The 23,677-nt window shown below is 36.9% G+C and overlaps 1 protein-coding gene across 2 annotated transcripts in view; it reads left to right on the forward strand.

Annotated features, from left to right (window-relative positions):
• The window catches only part of ANKRD28 (ankyrin repeat domain 28), a 126,434-nt gene that overhangs the window by 45,622 nt on the left and 57,135 nt on the right, over positions 1 to 23,677 (forward strand). For both annotated transcript variants that reach the window (XM_040590072.1, XM_040590071.1), the window contains exons 2-3: positions 802 to 885; positions 21,733 to 21,811. In XM_040590072.1, the coding sequence (XP_040446006.1) occupies positions 802 to 885; positions 21,733 to 21,811 (163 nt within the window). The remainder of the gene's footprint in view (positions 1 to 801; positions 886 to 21,732; positions 21,812 to 23,677) is intronic.

The following is a 23,677-nucleotide window of genomic DNA, read 5'->3' on the forward strand; positions in this document are numbered from 1 at the left end:
GGAAGTAAATGGTTTTTCCCTGCTCCGCTCCTCATTCCTCAATGATACATTTATGCAATACTACTTTAGAAACTGATGTAATCCTTGTATTGTAATAATATGTTGTGTTTATTTTGAGAACAGATAGAGTATATAATGTATATCAAGCAAGAATAATTCTAAGCTCAAATAAAAAAATATTCATAGTCTTGATGTAACTGTTAAGATTCAAGCTACCACTTTCTGAAAATGATCAATACTGGGGACTGTGCTTTTATTGCTTTAAATTATTTTGTTTTGTCAAGTGGCTGACTTAAATCTTGCTAGCATACCTCAGCAGCTTTTCCTACTTACTAAGAAATCCTGCTATATTTAGTAATAGATGTGTGTGAGTGTGAATTTGTTACCATACTTATCTGATGCACTTTGCTTTCCCACTCTGTCTAAACAGGTGAAAAACTTCTAGTAACTTTAGTCACTTACTAATGTAAAAGGAGTTTGTTTGCTCATATAGAATTTACAGCATGTAGCAGCAGCCCTAATTTTATTATGACGAGTTCTCTTTTCAGCTGGGTGTTTTTGTGGGTGTTTTTTTTTTCCTTCCTTTCATTGACTTAGAGTATTTTCGTGTGTGAGGTTTTTAAACTTGGAATTTCTTCAGTTCTAAATACCTTGGCTGGTTTCTTTATTTCACTGCCTGGGATGTTTTAATTTGTCATCATCTTGTGTTTGTGCTATGTATAAAAAAAAAAAAACACATATGTGCTTCACTAAAAACCAAAATGGGATTATATTCTAAGATACGTTTTTTCTTCATTTCAGCCACCATTGGTTCAAGCTATATTTAATGGAGATCCTGATGAAGTTCGAGCACTGATATTTAAGAAAGAAGATGTTAATTTTCAGGTAAAACCAAACATCATTAGCTTTGCATACATTTGAATTTTGTTTTGCTATTAACTTTCTGCTGTACTAATCACTTTAAATCTTGGCTGATTTGTGAGCTGTAAATTGTATTGTTTTTATGTAATCAGCAAAGTAAAGCCTATACACATTCTTAATACTGGGAAGGAGGGATGTAGCTTTATTGATTTGTGTCGATACTAAAGACATAATTCTACATTTATTTCAAATGTTTGTTCTGCAGTGCTTGGGTAACTGAAAACTTTGTTCATACAGTTACATCAGACTTTAGGAAGTTTGACTGGTTAAGTGTGATGCTATGTAGGCTTCTGATTCTTTTAAAATTAAATACAGCATATAGTATACATTAGACAATGGTAAGAAGATTGACTCGGGGTTCATGGATTTTAAGAAGGCAAGCCTGATGATTATATTAAAAAGTAAAATTGAGAAATTGTGTTTATATGTCCTGCTTGCAAACCAGGTAATGCAGACTTAAAAATGTCACTCAAATGCAACTTGAGTTTGTTCCACTGGGTGAAATTCAAGATCTGAACAGCATGCAGTTACTGTATTTGCTTTCTAATACACGTTTGACACGATGCAAGATAATACGGCATAAACTCTTTACACTGCTTTTAAAGCAGAGTGACTTAAACCAATTAGAGCTTAACACTGTGGGAATTTATGTAGCTGTTTCTCCTTCAAATGTATCACAAGAGTGCTGCTAAGAAGCAACGGTTAATATTTAGGTGCTACATAGTGGCCAGTGTAAGATCATGCTGATTATTTACACTTTATTCTTAAACGATGGAAACCAAAAGCAAGTATTTGGTTTGGTATGTGTATTTTGACATTTAAAAGCATTCTACGCAACCTGTATCTGACCAATGCCAGCTAAAGTATAAGGGAGCCTTCCTGTTGTCTTCAAGAGCTTGAGCCCTGTATAAGAAAACTTGCTGTCAAAACTGAAGTTTTGTTTGATAAGGTTGGATTTTTTCCTCTTTCAGTAGTTCTGCATATCCTTAAGCAAGATAATGTGATCGATTATATAATATCAAAAGACTTACTCTTCTGTTTAGTTATGAAAGCATTAGTTGTGTATCCTTGCAGTATCTTCATATATATGGTCTGGTCACATTGCCATTTTTATTTTTAAAAGCTGATAAGTCTGTATTGTTTCATGTAAATTCCTCCATGTGTAAGTCAGGTTTAGCGTTCATAGCTGTGGTGCATGTAAACATGGTTAGGTTAGGATCTTTCTGCTTTTTTGGTTATTTATTACAAAAACCTCTGCGAGATTTCACTATGTACGTGGTAGTGGTTTGGTTTTGGATTTTGTTCTGTCTAAATTTTTGTCAAACAGTCGTCCATAAATGTGAAGTCAGCAGATGTGCTTAAAAAGGAAAGCATGTAATTGCTTGATGTCTTTGAAGAAGGTTACTTCAGACTGCCAGGTAGTTACAGTGAAGAAAAGTATTGTAGGTAGAATATTCAAAATCTGGAGGGTTTTTGCATTTTACATAGGTGGGGTTTTAAAATTTTATTTTATTGCTTTCTGTGGATACGTCTCCCTTTAACAGAATGTGTGTGCATCATAGAGTAACAACACCCAAGGTGTGTTTAGAATCCATCCAGAACAAATAAGCTGTTTTTTCAAAGTCACCTTCTTCAGCATAGGCAGATGTTTATCACCCATGATCACTCCTTCCTACCATGGCACTCCTAGTCCTGCTATAGCATTTAATATTACCACATATGTCCCTTAAAATGCTGCTTGTTGGGACTAAACAAGTAGATAAATTCTCTTGTTGTTTGGTAGAAATGAATTAGAATGCCTAGGAGATTTTTCTTTGTTTCTGTGTGTGTGTGTGTTTTGTTTTTCCCTTGGTGTTTTCATTTGCTGTATGTGTTTGGCTGGAGATAATATATCCCCACATAGTCTAGATGCAGAGTTGTCCCCTTAGTTATGTGTTATAAATTGGTGTGGATGGAAGGAGGGAAAAAGTGAAGAAAATGAAGTGGTTATGTATGTTGCCTAATAAAGAGAAGGATTGTGATAAACTGTTTTGACTGTTGTGGATTGTATTAGACCAGTGTATATGCTGGATTTTTTCCACTTTGCTGTCCAAGGGCTTCAGTACAGTTGTTTGAATTCCAGAGTCATTCCCTCCAATGCCTCTGTAGAGTCATTTCCCTCTCTTAAGAGCAGCTAATTATTTTGCAGTTTGTATTCTAATAGCTGAGATTCCTTCCTTCCTCCCCTCCCCTGAGCATGGGTTGGACTCTTAACTGGAGACCGAGCAGGGGTTTGCAAATTAATTTTGTGCAGAAGTGAATTGAAGATAAAGCTGTTCTAGGTCTTTGTGGTGACAGTGACATTCATCTAGGAAAGTTGTTAGTCTTGTTGAAATGTGGATGGTGTTTTTCCTTCTGTTATCATCCAGCTTCATTTACCTTTTTACTTTCAGGGTATGATATCTTTAACATTAACCACAATTGATGTAATACTCTTCTAAAGCTAAGTGAGTTAGTTGAGTCTGTGTATTTGGCTTCCAAAAGCTAGGCTGTAGCAAGTGTTTGATATAATTACCCTATCTTTAGGATAGTACCCTAATACCTAGGCTGGGCTGTATTAGAGCATTATTCCTGAAACGGATGATGTCTTCTACCATAGTGTTATATTTAGAAAGATTCTGAGACTGGTAGCCTTTCATAACCTGAGTTGCTGTGTGCAACTGTAAGATGATGTGTGGATAGCAAACATGCTTTTTCAGGAAGAAGATTGTTCTCTGTTCATGCCACACCAGCCTTCTTGAGTCACAAGCTCAGCCTAGATTTAGAAAGTACGTATTGTATTCTGCTCTGCAGTTGCAATAGTTTGTGAAGAGCAAATTGGGTGTATCCCTAGCTGCTTAAACTGTGGTTCAAAAAGGCTTTTACTTTCTCTGCAAGTTGAAAGTATGCCGCTTTTTTTATAGACAAAACTGATTTATAGGAACTTTGTTCAAATGTATTGTTTGGAAGGTGAACTATCTCAAGGTTCCAATTAACAGGAAAAATGGAGGGGAACAATTGCTTCGCCTTCCCCAAGAAAACTTGAGAAACTGTAGCTGCTTGTTTCATGAATCAGGCCTAAATCACATGCGTTGCATCTGTCAAGCCTGATGCGATTTCTGTTATACACCTGGCTCTTGCTATGGGGTGTGTGTGTGTGTGTATATATGTTAAAAAAATTATTTCTTGGTACCATCCTGAGCTTTTGAGACTTGGCAGTAAAGAAAATCTTGTGTGATAGCTGACACATTTAATACCTCTTTATTAGTTAATGGGGATCCTCAACATTTCCTGCTCTGGCTGATTAGATTAGTATGGCTTTGAATGTTACGTACTTTTCAGCAGTTAGTTTTAGCTAACTAAATAATTTCAACATTGCCTTTTATAAATCAGGATTTGTTTTTTAAGGTTGGGGGGGGGGGGGCTGTTACTGTTGCAAACTGTGCCATTTCTGTTTGTAACCAAAATGGGTTTTTGATCTATGTTCAGTTTAATAGATCATGAAAATGGAATATTTCACCTGAGCTATTTGTTAAGGATATAATTCTGTGGAGGCAATAACAGCTAACTGTCAAAAATCGTTTAAGGGTTGCAGATCTGACTATTGAAATCACTGTTCAAAATCAGAACAATTTTTCCTTCTCCTAGACCTATTAGGATAATATTTGCTGCCATGAAAAGTGATACTTCAGGTAACCCAATATGCAGTTTTTATAACCCGATTGCACTTGATCTTAGCTGAGGGGTAAACATCTGATCCTCTCTGGAACTGATGTCAGTGTGCCCCTTGCTCTTCTCACACTGAAGCCAAACAAGCGCTCTTGTTGGAGGAATCCCAAAATCGCACAGATCTCTCCCGATGTTAGGAAGCGCTCACTGCTCCTATTTAAAATATTGATAGTGATCTACGTGATAAGTGAATTTAACATGAAACACCTATATCTTACTTCTCACTGTGCTTTGTGAGAATAAAATGGATTTAAACTATGAAACATATTTTGAAACTGCTTTATGTGTCAGTTGGTGGTGTTTTTTTCCAATATAAAATGTAAGATGGGAAAATGAAGGAATTCCACATACTGTACTGAGGACTATACTTATCAGGGTTATCTTTATGATTTCTATTCTGGACTATTGGCCATCCAGCACAGCTCTTAATTTAATGGCTCTTTTCTATAGTGAGTAACCAAAAAAATAAAATAAAAGCTCACCTGTGCTACTGTTTTGGGAAAAAAGGAAAAACAAAGCAAAACCATAGAACCAAAAAAATCTTGTTTGCTTTCCTGCCCCCTACCTGTATTGGATAACAATGAAGTGTTGCCCATAAATCCCAAGTTTTGTTCATGGGACTGACAAGGGGTGGGAACCAGTAGCACCAAAGTACTAGGTAAGAACAGGAGGGCTAAGTGTGTGTGTCCGTTACTTTGAGCCGTAGGGTTGCTGTGTGGATGACTTGCAGTAGAGATGCGGGCTCTATTCCCAGTCCTGCCAAACATGGGTTTGCATCACTTCTTTTTGTTATTTGCATGCTAGGATGATGTTGCTAGATGTTGTTCTAGGATAAAATATGACATTTTATTTGTTTTCCTGTTGATTTTTAAATGTATCTTACTCTGCAGGTCATTGCATATACTGAAAGAGGAGGAAGTTGGTTTGGGAGTCTGGTGACAAGTCTAGTAATTCTCATACAGCATTGGGCCTGGGTGCCAGGAGAATTAGATTATCAAGAGTCTCAAACATCTGAGTAGTTTAGGAATGAACAATGAAAATTAAAGCACAGTTTAAAAAACAGGGAAGGTTCTTTGTGATGCTGGTATAGGACAGCAAAGTCCTAAAAGAGGTTAAGTGGAAAAAATAGGTAGTGTGTGTATGGTCTTTCATCTTTATGCTTAACCTTGTGGGTTGAACTGTGGGGTAACAGGGTGCAGTGTAGAACAGGAAAGCCTGAATTACTTGAGTGAATTATGGAACATTCTACAAAATTTAGTAGAGTTCAATGTTCTGATCATACCAATAAATTCTGTATGTATTTCATACATTGAAAGAACTTTTATTATGTTGTTATATGGAAAACTTAAACTGCTAATTCAGCAACTATATTAAAATATCTCTCAATGTAAAGAACCTTGCGTAAGTAAATACCATGGACTTGCTCAAAAAGAAATAAACAGCCATAATGTGTAACAATGTAAAGATAATCTTTGGGAAATTTTTTACCTTTGTTCATTGTCTTTCTGTAGCCAGTTATTTTACCAATGACTAATGCAGATATTTTTTTTTTTTTTTTGATAAAAAGCATGCATGCATATAACTACAAATGAAAATTCCCTTAAGTTTGACGTACCTATGCCTTTAAAAACCCTCTTTCTGCAGCAATTGCTATGCATGAAGTGTTTTGAGTTACGCCTTTTGTTATCAGTGCCTGTTGTCACGATAGTGTTGGGAATTTGCTAGTTGGGACAACTGGAAGAAGTCGCTCAGAGCTGGTTAATACGTGATGCTTTTCAAATAGCCATGGTTCATCTGCAGTACCATGTTTCTTTGCTTGGGGGGTGTTCAACTAAGCTGTTTTTAATAAGTAGTGGAAGTAGTTTTGAAAAAACAATAATTATACCTGTTTTGGAGGAAACTGACAGTTTTGCACAGAAATTTACATGGGCCATATGAAAGCAATGGAAGGGAGCTGTGTCCAAATCATACTTCTTTCCATTTCAGGAATACTGTGACCATTGTTCAGAAAAAAGGGTTCTGATGTTTTGTAATGGTTTGATTTGGTCCACACAGTGTGTTGCTTGCAGGGAAATGATTTTCCAGGCCAATTCATCTATAACACCTCTTGCTACTAGATAAAGCTTCTGGCAATCGGAGCAAAGCTACAGTTGTATCTGAACTGGTGAGAATAAATAGAAGCTAAAAGCTAGGACAAGGTAGCAAAGACTAAGCAGGAATTGTGCACAGTTTTTAACTCTTCAACCTGTGTTTCTGAAGAGGGGAGAGATTGTGAGTTTGCTAATTAATCTCTTTGTCCCAGTCATGCATCGGTCCTGGTGTTGGTAACTATTTTATCAGGCTCCTGAAAGCAGTGTGGACTATTTGCATGAAGGACTTCGTCACAGCTGGAGTTGGCAACAAAAAGTTGCACTAACATATTTGGTACTGTGCAGCAGCATCTTACTGTATTCCCTGGCAGCACAGGCTATTCAGGCAGCACGCTTAACTGCTAGTTTGCTGCTTTGAATGTGAGGGAGGAATTTAAAGGGCATCCAGAAAATAGTGAAATATTCTGAAGAGCGCAATTTGTTTATTTTTTTTGGTTCCTGTCTTAATAGGCAGGGTCTGAACTCTTACTTTCTTAGTTGTGGTCTAGAGAGTGTCAATCAGGCATACATTTTTTTTTCTTTAAAAGTATCAGTCTCTTTTTTTTTTTTTTTAATTGCATCTTCTGCTAATTCCCAGTTGCAGACATAAAGAGACACTGTAATTATTATAACTTGAACTATCTAGGTTGACAGTCTAGATTGTGAATGTGTAGCTGTAATGATATCTTGGACATGTGCACAATTCAGTCCTATTAAAAACAATCTTAAATTTAGACCTTCTATCCAAAAATGTTGTAGTACCTTGAGTCTGATCATAGCAAAGAATTGTTTAGTGAAAAATGTGGACTTTTGATGTTAATAAAGTACATAGAAATATTTGCATGTTTTCTACCGAGAGCACTTTTTTTTCCTCAGAGAGATTTAGAATAAAGACAAATTTTAGTTTCCATCTCTTGCAATGTGCTAGTTATAGCTAGTGTGGTTCTTAAGTTTTTAATTTCAGGTTTTAGCAATCAGATTTAGAGGAAAAAATAGTTTAGAACTGCTTCCTAATGTTCCAAATTATTTGTCTATTTTAAATCCTGTTTAACTTTGGAGTTCTAGTAGTTTGAGTTTTTTCACTAGAAAGGTTTCTGGTTGAACATTACTTGTAAACTGTTTTTATTTCGAATTTAGAGTGTAGCACATTCGTGGGATAAAATTACAGGTATCTGAGATTGAAAGACTTTTCAGTATGATGAGAACATAGGATGAGTTATAACTTACTTTGGTGCTAGTTATTTAATTCAGTTTCATCGTTTCGATTGTTAAGCACAGTCCCCCACTGAGTTTTTCTGCAAGTAAGAACTGTATATTGAAAAGATATATATATACACACATATGCAAGTTATATTATAAAATGTGAGTATGTGTGTGTATATGTGTATAAATAATTTTTAAAATATGGTAGTTTATCTAATGTTGGTGACAGTAAACATACAATGAATTGACAGTCAGTGCAGTTCTTTGAAATAACTGAACGTCAGGGAGGAAATAAAACATTCCTATGTAAACAAAAACTAATAATGAGAATCTCTCCAGTAAAAAAACATCACTGAGAAACATAGGCCTTGACTCTGCAGCAGCTCCTGCCTGAAACCCAGCTTCAGGTGCTGGAGCAGAGAGTGAGAAATTGTCTTGGGCATGTGGGGGGCAGTAAGACCTGGCAGAGAGCAGGTGAAGTCAGGATGGGCATAAATCACAAAAGGAGCTGAGTGTGCCTGCAGAGTTTCCACTGCTGTTTGTTGAAAGATTTGTTACCCATCTGAAAAACAATAATTATACCTATCTCTTACTCAGAACAGATCTCTAATAAGACTTGAGAGAGCTTTTGTAACTAGATAGAGGCATTTTAGTTATTGGACTAATTCAATTTGGTATGTTGTCATTTTGTGTAAGGTATATGTAAATATATTTTTCATATGTATAGGAGAGAAGAAAATAGGATATAATCTCAGAGAATAATGGTAGCATTCATCTTCTCTGTCCTGTTTGGCCATGGATTTCTAATAAAATTCAGCTGTAGAATGAGAGCAAGATATTTCTTTCTCAAACTTTTTCATGGACTTTTGTCCAATGTGCATGTCAATGTATTGTGTCACTTTCTGCTTCTGGTCAGTCTCTGTATTAAACTTTCTTAATGTTACCACTGCAAACAGGAACCCCCGTTTCCTGTGCGACTGGCCTGATGAAATGATGAGTCATGATGCTCTCCTGCTTCATAAAGTGTTCACTTCGTTGACATTTCTTTACATCTGAAGAATAGCAGGAAAATTCTGCGAAGAATCCTATTTTTGGGGAGAAGACTGTGGTCCTGTGCAGACAGGAGCAGGTTCTGCCTGCTCAGAACTTGGAGCCATGCATCGGTTTTAATGTGGTGTGTCTTGCATGCAAGAAAGTCTAGGAAATGTTTTTTAGAAGGGCTTTATATGAATAGCACAGGCAAATGTGTATGGTGTTTTTATTAACAAGACAAAGTTAGCTTGTAGAACATCTTGCCACTAAACATGCTTGAGTTTTATTAGGTGGGGTTTTAGGCAATAGAGTTCAACACTACCATATGGGAATGTCCAGGGGTTATTGTGCTAAAGAATTGAGTCAGTTCTTAAAAACATGAATATTCGTATTATGTATCTGAAGGGATAAGAAGAAGCTTTGCTGCAGGGAATGTAGAGAAGCTTTTCCTATAGGAAAGCTTCTTCCAGTTCTGAAGGATCTGGTATGAGGCTGTTTAATCCATGGGTCTGAGGCCTGACTGATTCCAGAAATGGAGAATTTTGGAGACCTAATTCTTCTGAGTGTTGTGGAAACTTGCTGCAAGTTGTACATCGTAAAGAGTATCCACCAGCTACTGAAAGAAGATTTAGATTCATAATACAGCAGTTATTTATTGTTACTTAAAGATTTAGATTTCCTGTTCATTAATGTGGAATGTTTTTTCAAGTATGTCATCTGTAATGAATAATCAGATATCTTATTTCCTTTTTAGTGGTTTAGAGTGATTCATGTTTTTCAGCCTCAATGTAAAGTGTGTCCAAATGGTGCTGAGTTCCTCTTCTGGTGCAGAAACAGATGCAGAGTGTTTTAAATACAAATCTGTATAATTAGGCATTTTTCTTCAGAATCGAAACTCTTAATGAGAGAATCTTGCCAGTCCAAAGAGGAATAATTCCATGCTTCTTGTTGATAACACTGTGTTTGGCCTGTGCAGATGCGATTTTCAGATGTTGTGAGTTATCACTCTTACTAGAGTGATACAAGCAAACCTTCAGCAGTTACGGGCAGCCTGACTAACATCAGAAAGTTGCAAGTAGCTTCTGTGGATGGTAGTTCTCAAAAAGTTACTGCTGCAGAAGGCCAGGACTCTGAAAAGAAGGTGCTTACACGGGTGCTGCCTTGTACAGGTAGCGAGAGATATTGTTTAGAGACGTAGTACCAGTGTAGTGAGCTGCTCTAGGCTAATATATCCTTCTCCTCAAGTCTAGTAAGCTTGGCTAGTACTATGCTAATATGGTTATACTGTTTGCTAAACTGGGCAAACAAGCTTGGATGTCTGCATGGTGGTGTTGTTACCATATTGGCTGTACTCTGAATTTGTTTTACAGTAATTGGGGGTTTGACAGACAGGTTTTGTTTCAGCCATTGTTATTTCTTTAACATTGAGAAATTGGCATTGATGTAGCAAACCATGAATAATTAGATCAAATTTAAATGTTTTTCAAGAATTTTGTGTATAAGTCTCCAGTGTGATTCTTAGCGATAATGATTTTGTAGATCATGACTGACTTGCTATATTACTTCTAGTGATTATTACTTAAGATTGTAACCTTCGATACATAAGTAAGTTCTGCATTTCCTGCTGCTTTTACAAAACAAGCTAGAGGCAAGGTCTTGAATAGTTAGAGCTTACTGGAGTTACTCTTGGCAGTTGCTGTGCCTGTCACGCAAAGGATTGGTATTTGAGAACAGAACATCCCCACTGAAAGAGCAGAGGGAAGAAAAAAGCTCAGTAGACTTAATGTGCATTAACTTCCAACATCAACACTCCTTAAAGAATGCATTGCTGGTAATAGCAAGATAGGATTTGAATTTAGGAATTATTTGCAGTAACTTTCTGGGTGAAAACTATGCATATGCAACATACTTTTGAACAAGACTATTTTCTCCACTTTGCAAGTGGTTAAAGCAGTCTTACATATCTAATGCGCTATCAGTAAACACCATTTCATTTGTCCCCTTTGGCCCTTGTACACAGGCTCTAAGCAAGGTAGATACCCTTTTTAAGTTCCTTAAATCTAATCTAGTAAAGGGTGGTTGTATATCAAAAATGAGGGGGGAAGCATCTCTTATTTCTTTGCTACGTGCTGTAGGGAGAGCTGTCCCATGCATGCCTGAGGACGAGGGCTCTCGTCGACATTTGGTAGGTGGCTGTAGGGCCTGGAAAGGCTCGTACTGCTGTCAGGTCTGAGGACAGATGAACTTGAAGCTCATTGCCATGAGGGCTCTCTTGAGTCCTTGCTGAAGAGTATGCCTCTGAAGTTCAGATACAACATCAGTCTGGAATATAAAGTTTGAGAGGAATTTTCTTAGACCTGTGATGTCAGCCGGTACCTTTCTGTCTCCAAAACCAGTGGAATTCTGTTATCTTTCAGTCTTTATTGAAGTCTTACTTTTATTATAATCCTTCCAAATGATTAATTTCATTTCACTTTCATTTTCATTTTTTATTTGCAAGAACTACTGGTTATATACATATGTGTATATGTAATTATGGTCATTTATAAATAAATTACATGATGCTGACTTATTGTCTCATAGGAGTGCAAATGTCTTGCTTTAGTCGCTGCTAGGGCTTCCTGTAATGACAGTTCTCTTCTAAGCTGATAATCTATTCCCTAAGGAATAGTGCAAATAAAATACTTTGATCCGAAGGTTACCGGCAGTTTTGGAGGAGTTTTGATCCTTGCTAGCAGAGGCTTTCTGTTGGGTTTCCTTGTGATCGGGGTGGAGACTTCATTTTCTGTTGCAGACGCTTATTTTGGGTGGATGGTTTTTTTGACTGTCACATTCTTCAGAATAGGTGCATTCTGTGGGTTTTTTCTTGCCTAACACTTTCTGCCTTTTGTTAGCACAGATTGTGTTGTATGCTACTGAGTCAGATGTTCAGAATAGTGCAAGGGTTTCTTAATAGAAGGACTTTGTGTGTTGCAGCTAGGTGACTTGACTTTATGAAGCTATCCAGCTTGACATGCACAAGCAGAATGTTTTAGCTTGCTCCAAGAAGAGGTGCTAACGTTAAACAGACAACCTGAAAACCACATCTTTTCCTGTCACCAAGACAATGCGGTTATTGAGATGAATACCTGAATTACATCAGACACATATAGGGTTGTCATTCCAGCACCAGCCTTTGAATGAAAAAGGCAGAAACCCCAGCTTCTCTGAACAAAAGTGTCATTGGCCTGAACGTAATGTGGTGGATTTAAACTGGGATGGAGACGTGCATACCTTACCTAGTGTGGTGTGATCTTTCACTGGAGCATAAACAGAGCCTGTATTGTACTGTTTTCTCCCTTGGCACATTTTCTTATTTGTGTCCTCAAATACTACAGATAGATGACAGAGTAAGATGAGGCAGTCACTGTCCCTCATTTAGCCTGCTCTACGAGCGCAGGCTGGCTTATGTAATGTCCTCCACGTCGCTGTACGCTCACTATGGGAGGTCCATTGTTTTCACATGCTGCTTTACTTTTTTCAAAAACAGTTTCAGAGATGTTTATAACTTTTCTTACCAGCAACTGCATTGCAGTTAAGGGCTATGTTTGTCTTGTGCCGTAGGTACCAGGTAAATGTTTACAAATATACTTGGGAAGGGTAAAGCCAAGGGAAAGAATTTTTTAATGTATCCTTTTTTAAATATAGCACAGTTTTGAATGCTGTAGGGGTTTGTGTTGGTTACTTTTTAAGTTCAATGATGGAGTTTTCTTGCTGTCTGTCTTCCTCTCCACCGTAATCTAGTATATTAATAAATAGTCTTGGCCCTAAAAGTTGCTCTGTTTTAATTCCTAAGTTAAAGGAAGGAAGATACATCTAAAATCTCAGCTGTACTGTGAGATCAAATTGCTCTTATCAAAGAGTAGAGGATAGCTCTTTATTCATTCCATGTATTGGGCAAGAATTCAGTAGCCTTTTTTAGTGATAAATGGGACCAAATTCTTGATGTTGGAACTTCCAGTGAAAGGGAGCAGCTCACAAAATGTCTTCAGTTATCCAGGTCCTTATCCGATACCCAAATGAATGTTTGAGTTCACTCACAAGGATTCCTAGACTTTAAAATCTGGGCAAAAGAAGTTACATAGGCAGTTTCATAGAATAAGATGTAGGTTCAGCTTTTCTTACAAGCTGTGCTTGTTCTGTACATGAGTTTGAAAACCTGACCAGTGAGAATTGTAACAGCGACATCAATTTTACAAAACCTGCATGGAACATAAAGGTTAAAGGATATGAGAAGATGTGTATTTCCAAAAAGCACCCTGACTTGGTACTTTCAAAAAACAGAAATCGGAGAGGTATTTTTGAGGTGAATTGCTTGGAAGTGGAAAAATACAGAGATGTTGGATTGTTTTGAAATATGTCTCTTTAAATACCTAACTACAAGTCAAAAAGTCTTCTTGCTGTGTACGTCTTCAGTTGTGAGAAATAAGGATGCAATGTCTACCAGAATACCTCAAGCTCTCGTGTCCTCATATGTGTTGTTACTGATAACTTTTTACCTTTAGGAGTTGCATAACTTCTAAGAAAAGTAGGAAGTTTAACTTCATTTTCTTTTGTCATGGGCAGACAAAAATAATGGTCTTCCAGAAACCAAATGAAAAAAGAAACACTTTGGATTTTACAAAATTTTGTCTGTTTTCTTAGTAAAACAGCATATTTTTGAAGATTTAGTACTTCAAAAAGGCCTTCTTGAAAACAACGCAGGCTCATTAACTGAATCTCACTGTTTAGGCATCTCAGCCACATCAAAATAACTTGTAATTTTTGAGTGCACTTCTTTAAATGAGAAATTTTTACTCTCCTTCACTGAGAGTTTAGCTGGCTGTGGGGTCCAGCAATAGTAATCATAGATGGAATTGAAGCCCAATAGCTGTTCCTTGTGCTGAACGTTGACTCATTTCTTTTTGTGTGCCTGTCTTTAGGCGCCACTGTTTTCATTGGGCAAGGCTTCAAACATTACGCCTGAATGGTGTTTTGTGCCTGATGCTTGTGATGTAAGACAGCATTTAAAGAGATAATTATATGAAAAGATATCCAGAATAGTGTTGGTTTTTATTCTGAACTTGTTTCCTTTTTTGCCAGTCTTTTCTGTAGTGTAGTACCAACTTGTGTTCAGAACTGCATTTTCCTAAGTTGCTATGGGCATTAAAGTTTGGGATTCAATGGAAGTTAAACCAACAGGTTTTCTCACGTCCCCTCCTGTCAAGTTGTTCTACTGAGCGACAGTATTAAAGACTGGATTGCCTTTTGGACAGGAACACTTGGCATCTCATGTTTGCTCATGTAACGTGAACTCTTGATATTATTTGTGCAAGTTTTGTTAAAGGCATTTCCGGATGTTACTTAAAAACAAAAGATACAACTAAGCTATGTTATTTGTTTTTAAAAACGATTTTTTAATAAGAAGTGGTTGAATATAAGTGAATATTCTGGTATGTCACTGTAATATATATGAATGCTAGATGCTTTTTCTATGCAAACCTAGTTTTAATGATTCCCACCGGATTGCTTTTACTTGCCAGGCATTTTAGAAGGGAACCAAACTTTCAATGTAATTCTTATTTGTAAGATTTTATTTTGTGTATGAATTGTGTATAATGGTTCAGTAAGGATAGAGTTTTTTTATCCATTCCAGTTTTGTTATTTGAGTTGAATCAGATAATCATTAGCTGCATGGCAAGTAAGCTGTTTCCCATGGATTTTAGTGCTGTTCTATGAACTTGAACTTCAAATTCAATCACGTAAACTCCATTTTAAAATATCTGGAGGCATCAGGTTAAATGAGGATGCTTTTGGAATTGCAAACTATGTCCAGACATGCAATGTGAATTATTCCATGCCTCTTCCTTGGTGGAGATTCCCATTTATGCTTGTGTCCCTGTGATGTGGATTTGTATGCAGCAGACATCATCATTCTGCTCTGCTCTAGGTGAAGGTGAAACTGAAATGTTTGACCTGCTATTTTTCTGTAAGACTTCAAATACACTCCAGGTTTTGTGTTAGGGGAGAAACATGATTGCCTGGGATGTTCCAGTAGCCAGAAAAGGAAGGGATAGCTGTTCAGTTATGAAATGCATTACAGTTGGTCACCACTGTTGCAGACTTTCAAACTGCCATTTAGGATGTGTCTGTGATGCTTCTTCCCTGTAAAACTCTGACCATAGTAGATACCTTATTGTTCCAGGGAAGGAGGTTTCCTGGACAATGTTCAGTCTGTTCTTCATTTCTTTTGGTGGATAGTGTGGATACAAGTAAAAAAATTCTAAAGGTAAATTTCTAAGCCTTTTATCACTGCTGTTAGTGACTAAATCAGAATAGATCAGATTGTCCATCTCTGGTTTTAATGCCGCTCAGCATGATTCCTCCCTCTCCTGCCCATTCACCCAGACCCAAGTTAAATTTCTTCCCATTTCTGTGAAATAAGCCCATATGCAAAACCTAAACAGCCTATGGTATGTCCATTTGCAGTTGCTGATCATTTGAGTTTGTGGAAAATTAAATTTTGGAGAGGAGAGTTAGTGTCTCCTTTGCAATTATGTAGCTAATAGTCTTTTCTTCTAACATCAAAGTAGTACAGTGATTGCTGGCTACTTTACATGTCAGCTAAAAATTGCCTTGTTATGGGATTTTTTTTTTTCTTGTGGCAGTTCAGAAACTTGTGAGCTTGTACTCTCAAGGAACATACATGTTTGGAGTGACATTTATATTTTTCTATAAACTCCATTTCCTAAAAGGATGCTCTTGTGACCTTTTTCCAGGTGGCTTGCTAGTTCTCTTCTGACTTACCTTTTTTTTTTTTCTGCTCTATCTATCTGATTTTAATGTCTCCACAAGCTATAGTGGCACTCACAAGTAAATTATTTAGTGGTTTAATCCACAACATGACGGGTTTTTATTATTATTATCTAGAATCAAGTCAAAGAGCATGTACTATTAAATTAGTACTGATGATCTTCACTAGAAACAACACTGGGGTTTGGCAGATTACAGTTGAAGTGACCCTCGTTGCTAAAGACGCTTCTTCTACAAGACAAGCCCTCTAGAGTAATTGCTTACTGCTCTCGGTAATGAGCACGAGGACAAAGATGCTGCCTCAGGTTTTTTGTGATTGCTTAAAAGTCTAGATTTGCTCTGTCCTAATAGATGGCCTGAAGAGGATGTGTCCTGAAATGTAATGTCTAGTCTTAAAGCCTTATTAGTGAAAATTTTAATATCGAGCTTTCAAAAAATGTTTCTTTCTAATACAGTACAAGTGTTTATGAAAAATAGTAGCATGAGCGTTAAAGACATTAATAGACTCAGGGTGTCAAATCTAGTCATTTCAACTACAATGTATCTCTCTTCTGCCTTCAAAGGATACTTTGTGGTTAGCTGTGTAATAGTATTATTTTTGTGGTTAATGGCCTGCTTTCCTCCTGTTTTTAAGCGTGCAGAAGACCATTATTGTACCTTGTTAGGCTTGCTAGCTATATTGGAGCTGCATCTTAAGATTTGAAATACAGCAAGAAAATAGAGGTCTGCTTTTACAAATTGTTAGCCAAAATTAGTTAGAAATTTGATAATTTTTTGATAATGTGAAGTTCTGGGAATTGAGTTAAGAAATACTGGGGAAAAAATCCAAAGAAACAGCAGATTAATTACACTCTAGGGATACAAACAGATTGACAACTTTTGAAAGCCTAATACTTTATCTTTTTTTTCTACTGTCAGTTGACAATAATACAACTAATTTTCAAGGTCTAGTTATGTGTTTTTAAGACACCACTTTGTTCGTGGTCTCAATTATAGAATTATGTATCTAAACTAAACCTTTGTGAACTTTAAAGTTGGAACGTAAAAGCCAAATATTTAAATGTGTTCTGTTGTGTGGAGGAACAAAAAAAAAATTTGGAGTAGACATTTTAACTTATGAAATAACAGTTCTAAATCTGTAGCAAAATCTGGAGATAAAATTCAGTGTTGTAGTGACTCTCAAGTGTAGCACTGAGAGACTTCACAGTGGGAGACCTCTGTGGTATTGGGCACTGTCAAAGAATTGGAAATATTTTGTAGTCATGTTGTTATACGTTATCTGTGAATGCAGGAGTTGATGCTGGTTGAATAGTCCTGTCTCTCTAAGCTAACTGAAAAATATACAGAGTGAAGTATTATATTTAAAAATAGTTTCACTTACAAGGAATGTTTATTAAAGATATTGCAGGGTATGTTGCAACTGAAACTCTTTCAAGATTTATGATTGTGTATTTAAGGTTGATTTCTGCCAGGAACAGATGGTAGTGAAGCAGACTGCTGACAAGCGATACAGCAAACACCTATTAAATGATACTTTGTAAGTGTGATCACGAAATAATGAGAGTATCTTAGTGTTGCTGCAAAATTTGGTTTTGAAGAGCAGATAGGATAAAGAGGAGTTTTTATGAACGGGGAAGTTACATTCATGCTTTTCCAAAAAAATACTTTAATTCAAAGGTTTTGGATCAGTAGATATTTAACTATTTGAAGGGCAAATTGAAGGTATATTCTAATATACTCTTGGAAAAGCGTTAGTCAGGTTATGGCAGTCTTACATACAGGATGCATACGTATGGCAATCTTATGTACAGGGTAATAGAGATCTGCCTTGAAGGCATGTAGCTCCTTTAAAACTCTTCTCTAGTTGCATGTAGTTATTCTAAATTAATTGCTGAGATAAAGCAGGGAATAAATTGTTATATCTCAAAGGATACTTACTACTTTTAAAAGAGGTGGATTTGAATGCTGCATGTTTAAATTAGCCACAGATTTATCCGTGAAATAGCTGGTGAAACAATTCAAGCCTATGTTTTAGGTAAAATGAAACAAAGGTGGCATTACCCTTGTTCTAGGTTAGAGGAGTTACGAAGAAGCTCGCAGCACCACTATCCCTGTCACGTTGTTCCAGATTTGGTTTTAACAGGGTTGTAAGGCTTTCTCCTATACAAATCTCATGTCATAATCCTTATAGAAACTCCCGTGCAGATGAAACGTTTGGGTGACTTGAGAAATGGAAGTACTGCAAATGGAATGATTATATGTTTTTCATGTAATGCAATCCAAAGGTGCATATAAATATGATGTTGGGCTTTTTGTGACATAGATCTGTCATTCTGAAAACTGATTCCTTAAGGACTGAGCCCTTTTATTGCTTTTTAGTTTGTTGACAGTGTTGACCAATATCTGGAATTAAACTTTGGTGTTTCTTATTAGGAATATAAATACCATTGTTATTTCTACTGGAACATAAACTTTCTTTCAGCTGTGTAAAACCTGCCTAATGCAATTAGTGTGATGTGTTTCCTTACTAACATTACAGCTGATTTAAAGTTGTAATAGTCCCATTTGCCTTGCAGGTTTTTGCATTGGAAAATGGAGATGGCACAACACTCGCTTTTCTGTGTTGTCGAATACCGCAGTAATACTGTGATATTTGGAATTAAATAGTACCAACAGCGTTAGACTTTTACATTCTGTGTAACAATGACTTTTATGTACAAAACCCCTTCACTCTTGAAATGTTTCATTTAGTGTCGTTCCAAGTTTATGAAATTCAAGGAGCAACCTTAGGGCCAGTGTTCATGTTAGTATGATGTATCAGTGCTGCAAGATGCCTGCTTCCAAAGGAGCTTGTTAAAACTGAAAGCTTGATTAGTGTTATTTACTGTAATGCTTTATATGCAATAGTTTGTATTTGTGGGTGAAAATTGTTTACCATTCATTAATAAAAATGAGTTGATCTGTATAGCAGTACTTTAGTAGCATTTAAAATATGAATTCTCTTTAATTTTACTCAGATTTAATGTATTAAAATTCACTGATTAAAATGTAAGACTTCAGATGGAACAAAATTAGAATTTCCTTTTAATGGAAGGAGAGACTTCTGCATACTGATGAGAGTTTGCTGAATGCAGCATTTCTGCTTTTGTACGAAGTTCTGAAAAAACAGTTTTTAAATACTAAAACAAAAACTTTCTCACAGAGAAGGTAACTTCAAAAAAAAATATCGTTTGGGGGAGACATGGAGAAGTGCCGGCTGTGAAACTAGGGGAAAAAAAGTCAGGGCTTCTGTCAAAGCATCCTCAGCATGCAGAATACTTGTGGTTGATAGAGACCCTGGGGCTTGGGATTGTTGGAATTCCAAGCCTGGAGCTGACCCAGAAGGTGACAAGCCATGAGCATCCTAGCAGGACTGCCCTAGTGTGTAGAGCAGGAAAGTCTCCACCAGCCTCCTGCATATGTACCCTCCCAGTTTGTACTCCCTGCTGCAGAACTGGGAACTGGGCTTTGAGTCTTTTCAAGCTGTCAGCTTAAGAGCAGCAAAACTAAAATATTTGCATGACTGGAAATATACAGCTTGGAAACACAGAAGCACTGGAGTGGAAATGTTGCTGGTGTTCAAGCTGCTTTCGGGTTTGTATTTTGCTGGTTTCCATGAGTAGAGGCTGGATTTTTGGAGAATTGTGGCTGGAGTTTATCAGAAGTTTGGACCATGGGTGTTTCAGGAAAGTATATTTGGGTGATTAGCATTTTTCTAGACAAACATCTCTCTTCTCTCCACCATTATATTTCTCCACCAAGATTTCTGATTGGTTTTATCAGATTAGTTATTTCATGACTTCTGTCATTTAGATGTTAAAAACCAACCAACCAAAAAACCAAATCGAACAAACCGATACCACAACAAATGTGATGAAAAATTTGATAATAACGAATTTTTCCCTTTAAGTGGGAAATGCAGTTTTTGCTTGTGTTCCTGAGTGAATAATGTCTCTACAAAAGGACCTATTCACGGCCTAGCTCACTTTCTTTAATTCTACAATGAAATTGCAGACAGTATAATATCATAGTCATTTTTTTTCTGTGTTTCTTAATCTGTAGATTATAGGCTCTTGTAACATTATCAAAAAGCTTAAATGGGGTTGCAAAATATTAGCTAGCTATAGTAGCTCTGCTCCTCCAGACTGGAGAAATGAAAACTGATTTTCATTGCTGGCTGGTCTTCACTGCCTTTGGGTTGGGCAAGCAAGTTTAGTATGTGTATTACTTTTTCCCTTGTGCTTCCTGTCTGTCTGTTATTCCCCCCCCACCCCCACCCCCCTTAGATAGCAAGTCCTTTGTTGCCAGGGGCTGTCTTTTTTGTCATAAATGTGTAATCTCCTATTAACGCATACTGGCAAGTAATTGATAACTGTGAGGCATTATGTGATGTTACTGATAAGTAAGTAGTATTGAGTCCTTATTCAGGGTGCATCAGGGTCAGGTTTGCACTGCTCAGTTTGGAATTACTTGTGTATAATTCCAAAAAATTGCGTTAGGAAACCTACGATAAGATGGCAACTGTAAATTCAACTTCTGAGCAGGGACTGAACAGGGAGTAGGTTGGGGCAGTGTGGGTGGGGGGTGGGGGTGTCTTGGGGGGTGGGGTTGAATGTTCTAAGTTCTGAAATTGTCTTTTCTGTTTTAGAAGTGACTTCTTGGGTCGCAGCTCTAGTTTTGCTATCAGATGTGTCCTGCCATGAACTTGAATTTTCTTCTTGTATGCTGCTAGCTCTCAAGTGGGGAGTCACTGAATAAGTGAATTATTTTGGTGAGGGAGAGGAATGCTTTTCACAATAAAATGTCAATTAAAATGCACGTTAATTTTATCATAGTTGTGACACAGCAGTTAAATTAGTAGACATCTCTTGCGACTATTATCTGATCTCTCACCCCTGGTATGTTTGAAACTGTACCAAAAAAGATGCAGACATCTAAGCAGAGGTTAGGCCATAACCAGGATGCCAAGATGCCAGCTGATGATTCTTTTCTGATTTCTCAGCAGCCTGCCTTCAGAGAGCAAACTGGTTGGTGGTTCTTGTTCGTTTTTGTCACTCGCCGTGATGTGACAGTGATCTTTTTTTTCTGACTAAGCTGTAAACTGGTGCAGGGAAAATGGCACTGATCCTGAAAGAGCTGAGAAATACTTTGGGCTGGTCTTGACAAAAATGAATCTTCATCAGTATACATTGTATACGGCTATGTAAGTTCTCTCACTTGTACCTTCAAAAGGACCTTAGATCAGCCTGAACTAATGGAAAGTGCTGGGTCTTGCTTTTATGCTCCAGAGAATTTTCTGCAATATAAGCTGCATCTCTACCTTCTTTTTGCTCATTTAAACAAAACAGTTGAAATCAGATTTCAGTATTTTTGCCCCTATTCACTGCAGCTTCTTTTCTATTTAAAAAATAACTTCTGAAACTAACTTTAAATTTACCGAAGAAAATGTTTCTCACTAATTTTTGCACATTAAGGTGTCGTACTGTTTTTAACTATGTAGGACAGCCTCATGTTCCTGTCTCTGGAGAGAAGTGCATGGTGATTTCTAACTGATAGGTTCATTTAAAGATGTGATGAGCATCTGTCAGTCTGTGTATATCAGGAAAACACTAGTTGACTTTGTAGGTATTAAGAGTTCCTTAGGGAGAAGCATGCTTGTCTTAGTAAATGTGACTAACGTCTTTAGAGTAATTATGTTTTCTAAGCTATAAAATGTAAAATATTTGGAAGATGCACTTTTATGCAGTGTTTTTTTTTCATAACTCATACAGAATGCTAAAACATACCTTTTTATTTTAAATAAAACCTTTTTTCCCCCCTCTTACCACAGGATAATGAGAAAAGGACCCCTTTACATGCTGCTGCCTATCTGGGAGATGCAGAAATTATTGAACTACTTATTTTATCTGGTATGTTGTGTTCCTGTTAATGGGAAAAAGATAACTCTATGCACATCCAAAGAAATATTTATGTACATCTTAGTCTGTGTAGCTTTTGTTGAGATATTTAATGTACTAGAAATTAAATATGTTTATATTAAAATTCTGGTTTCCAGACTTATCAGTGTTATAATACTGTATAGTTCTGCTCTAAAATATTTCTTTGAGGAAGCTTTATCAGTTTTAGTCATTTTTATTTGTAGGTTTATCAGCTTTAGGTAGTTTAGTTTAAAGAAGTAATACTGTATATATTGTAGGTAGAAGTTAGCAGCATGGCTTTGGTCAGAAGTGGCCTTCAGATAAACAGTGAAAGTTGAACACGGAAGATTGCACCCAGAGCTGGTTATATTATTTCTAAGTATCCTTTGCTGTTGGCTTAAATACACAGACTATAATTAGGATCAGCTGAAAATTTTGAGATCTGTTGTCTTCTTTTCTATTTATTTGTATGGAGACAAAGTACAAGTTCTTTAAAGCAGTATGCTTATGTCTTTAAGGTAGAAACCCAAGAAACTAAACCAAAATCCTGAAAGCAGAACTTCATGACTGAGAACTGAGATACTGAGTTGATTATCTTTGATCTCGGACAAATCTACCCATCAGGTAGCTTGAGGCTGAATTCATGATATGGAGCTTTAAGATTAAATAGAAAGATTAAAACTTGTAACGGTCCCATAGAACTGTTTCAATCTTCTATCTGCTTAATGGCACACCTTATGTGTGCAAAGCGGGCTATTTCCACTGCCCCCCACCCTCCCCTTCAACCTTCAGTAACAAATGTAGCTTTAAGGAAATGTCACTCGAAGATTGTAGGAGCGGCTTTCAGGCTTTCAATTGAAATTTCCGGGCACAATTTCATTTGTTATAATTTAACAAGATAGAATCTTCTCATTATATACATATTATACATACTCTCTATAATTATATATAGTTATAATTAATTAATATCACATTATGTATGTTTATATATATATATATTTATTTCTCATGTAAGTATTCTATAGTGGTAATTTGTCCAGAAAAGTTTACCTGTGTTTCTTGAGAAGGTGCTGTTTTTCCTGTCAAGAAAAAAACCAAGTTCTGGTGACTCTTGAAAATACATAATGACCCCTTTCTTCTTCTGAAAAGGAGTCTTGGATTTGGCAAGGATATCTTTTTTTTGGTTTGGTTTTTTTTTTCGGGGGGGGGGGGGGGGGCGGGGCGGGCCGGGACGGGGGGGGTGGATTTCACAATGATTAAACCAAAACCAAACAAAACCCCCAAACAACTAACCATGTTATAAACTTGGCAAAGTTGTAGTCGGCTACTTCTGGAAGTGAAGCTTCTGACGGTTTTGGGTGAAAAAGAGTCCAGTTACCACAACTGTCATGGAAAAACACATATCTCTTGGGCAAAGGGCTTATGGAAGGAGCAAGATTCTAGTTCAGATATTAATGAAACGAGATCCTGGCTGGGGGATGGCAGTAGGGAAAGAAAGGTTAGTCATGCTATTTGGGCACATAGCCTGGGGATAAGTGTAAGAAAAACTGGAGAACAAAAGAGGGAAGTGAAGAACTAAAAATTGGAGGAGAGGTTGTGTGGTGCTGCTGTGTCTGCAGATTGTTCAGGAAGACTGGGAGGCATTAATATGTCTCAGAAAACATTTATTTAATGAAAAACAAGATTTACTTACCCAAAACAATGCATTAAATAGTTGCAAAATCAAAAGCTTCAAAAGCCGTGGCATGTATAGGCAATATCAGTGTAACTTTGCTGTGCTCATGCGCTATGCTGTGGACGTCAGTTGCATGTTTGTGCCTTGCTGTAGAAACATGGGCTCATGAATTTCAAAGCGGG

The sequence above is a fragment of the Falco naumanni genome, chromosome 4, assembly GCF_017639655.2.
Source record: "Falco naumanni isolate bFalNau1 chromosome 4, bFalNau1.pat, whole genome shotgun sequence".
NCBI lineage: Eukaryota > Metazoa > Chordata > Aves > Falconiformes > Falconidae > Falco > Falco naumanni.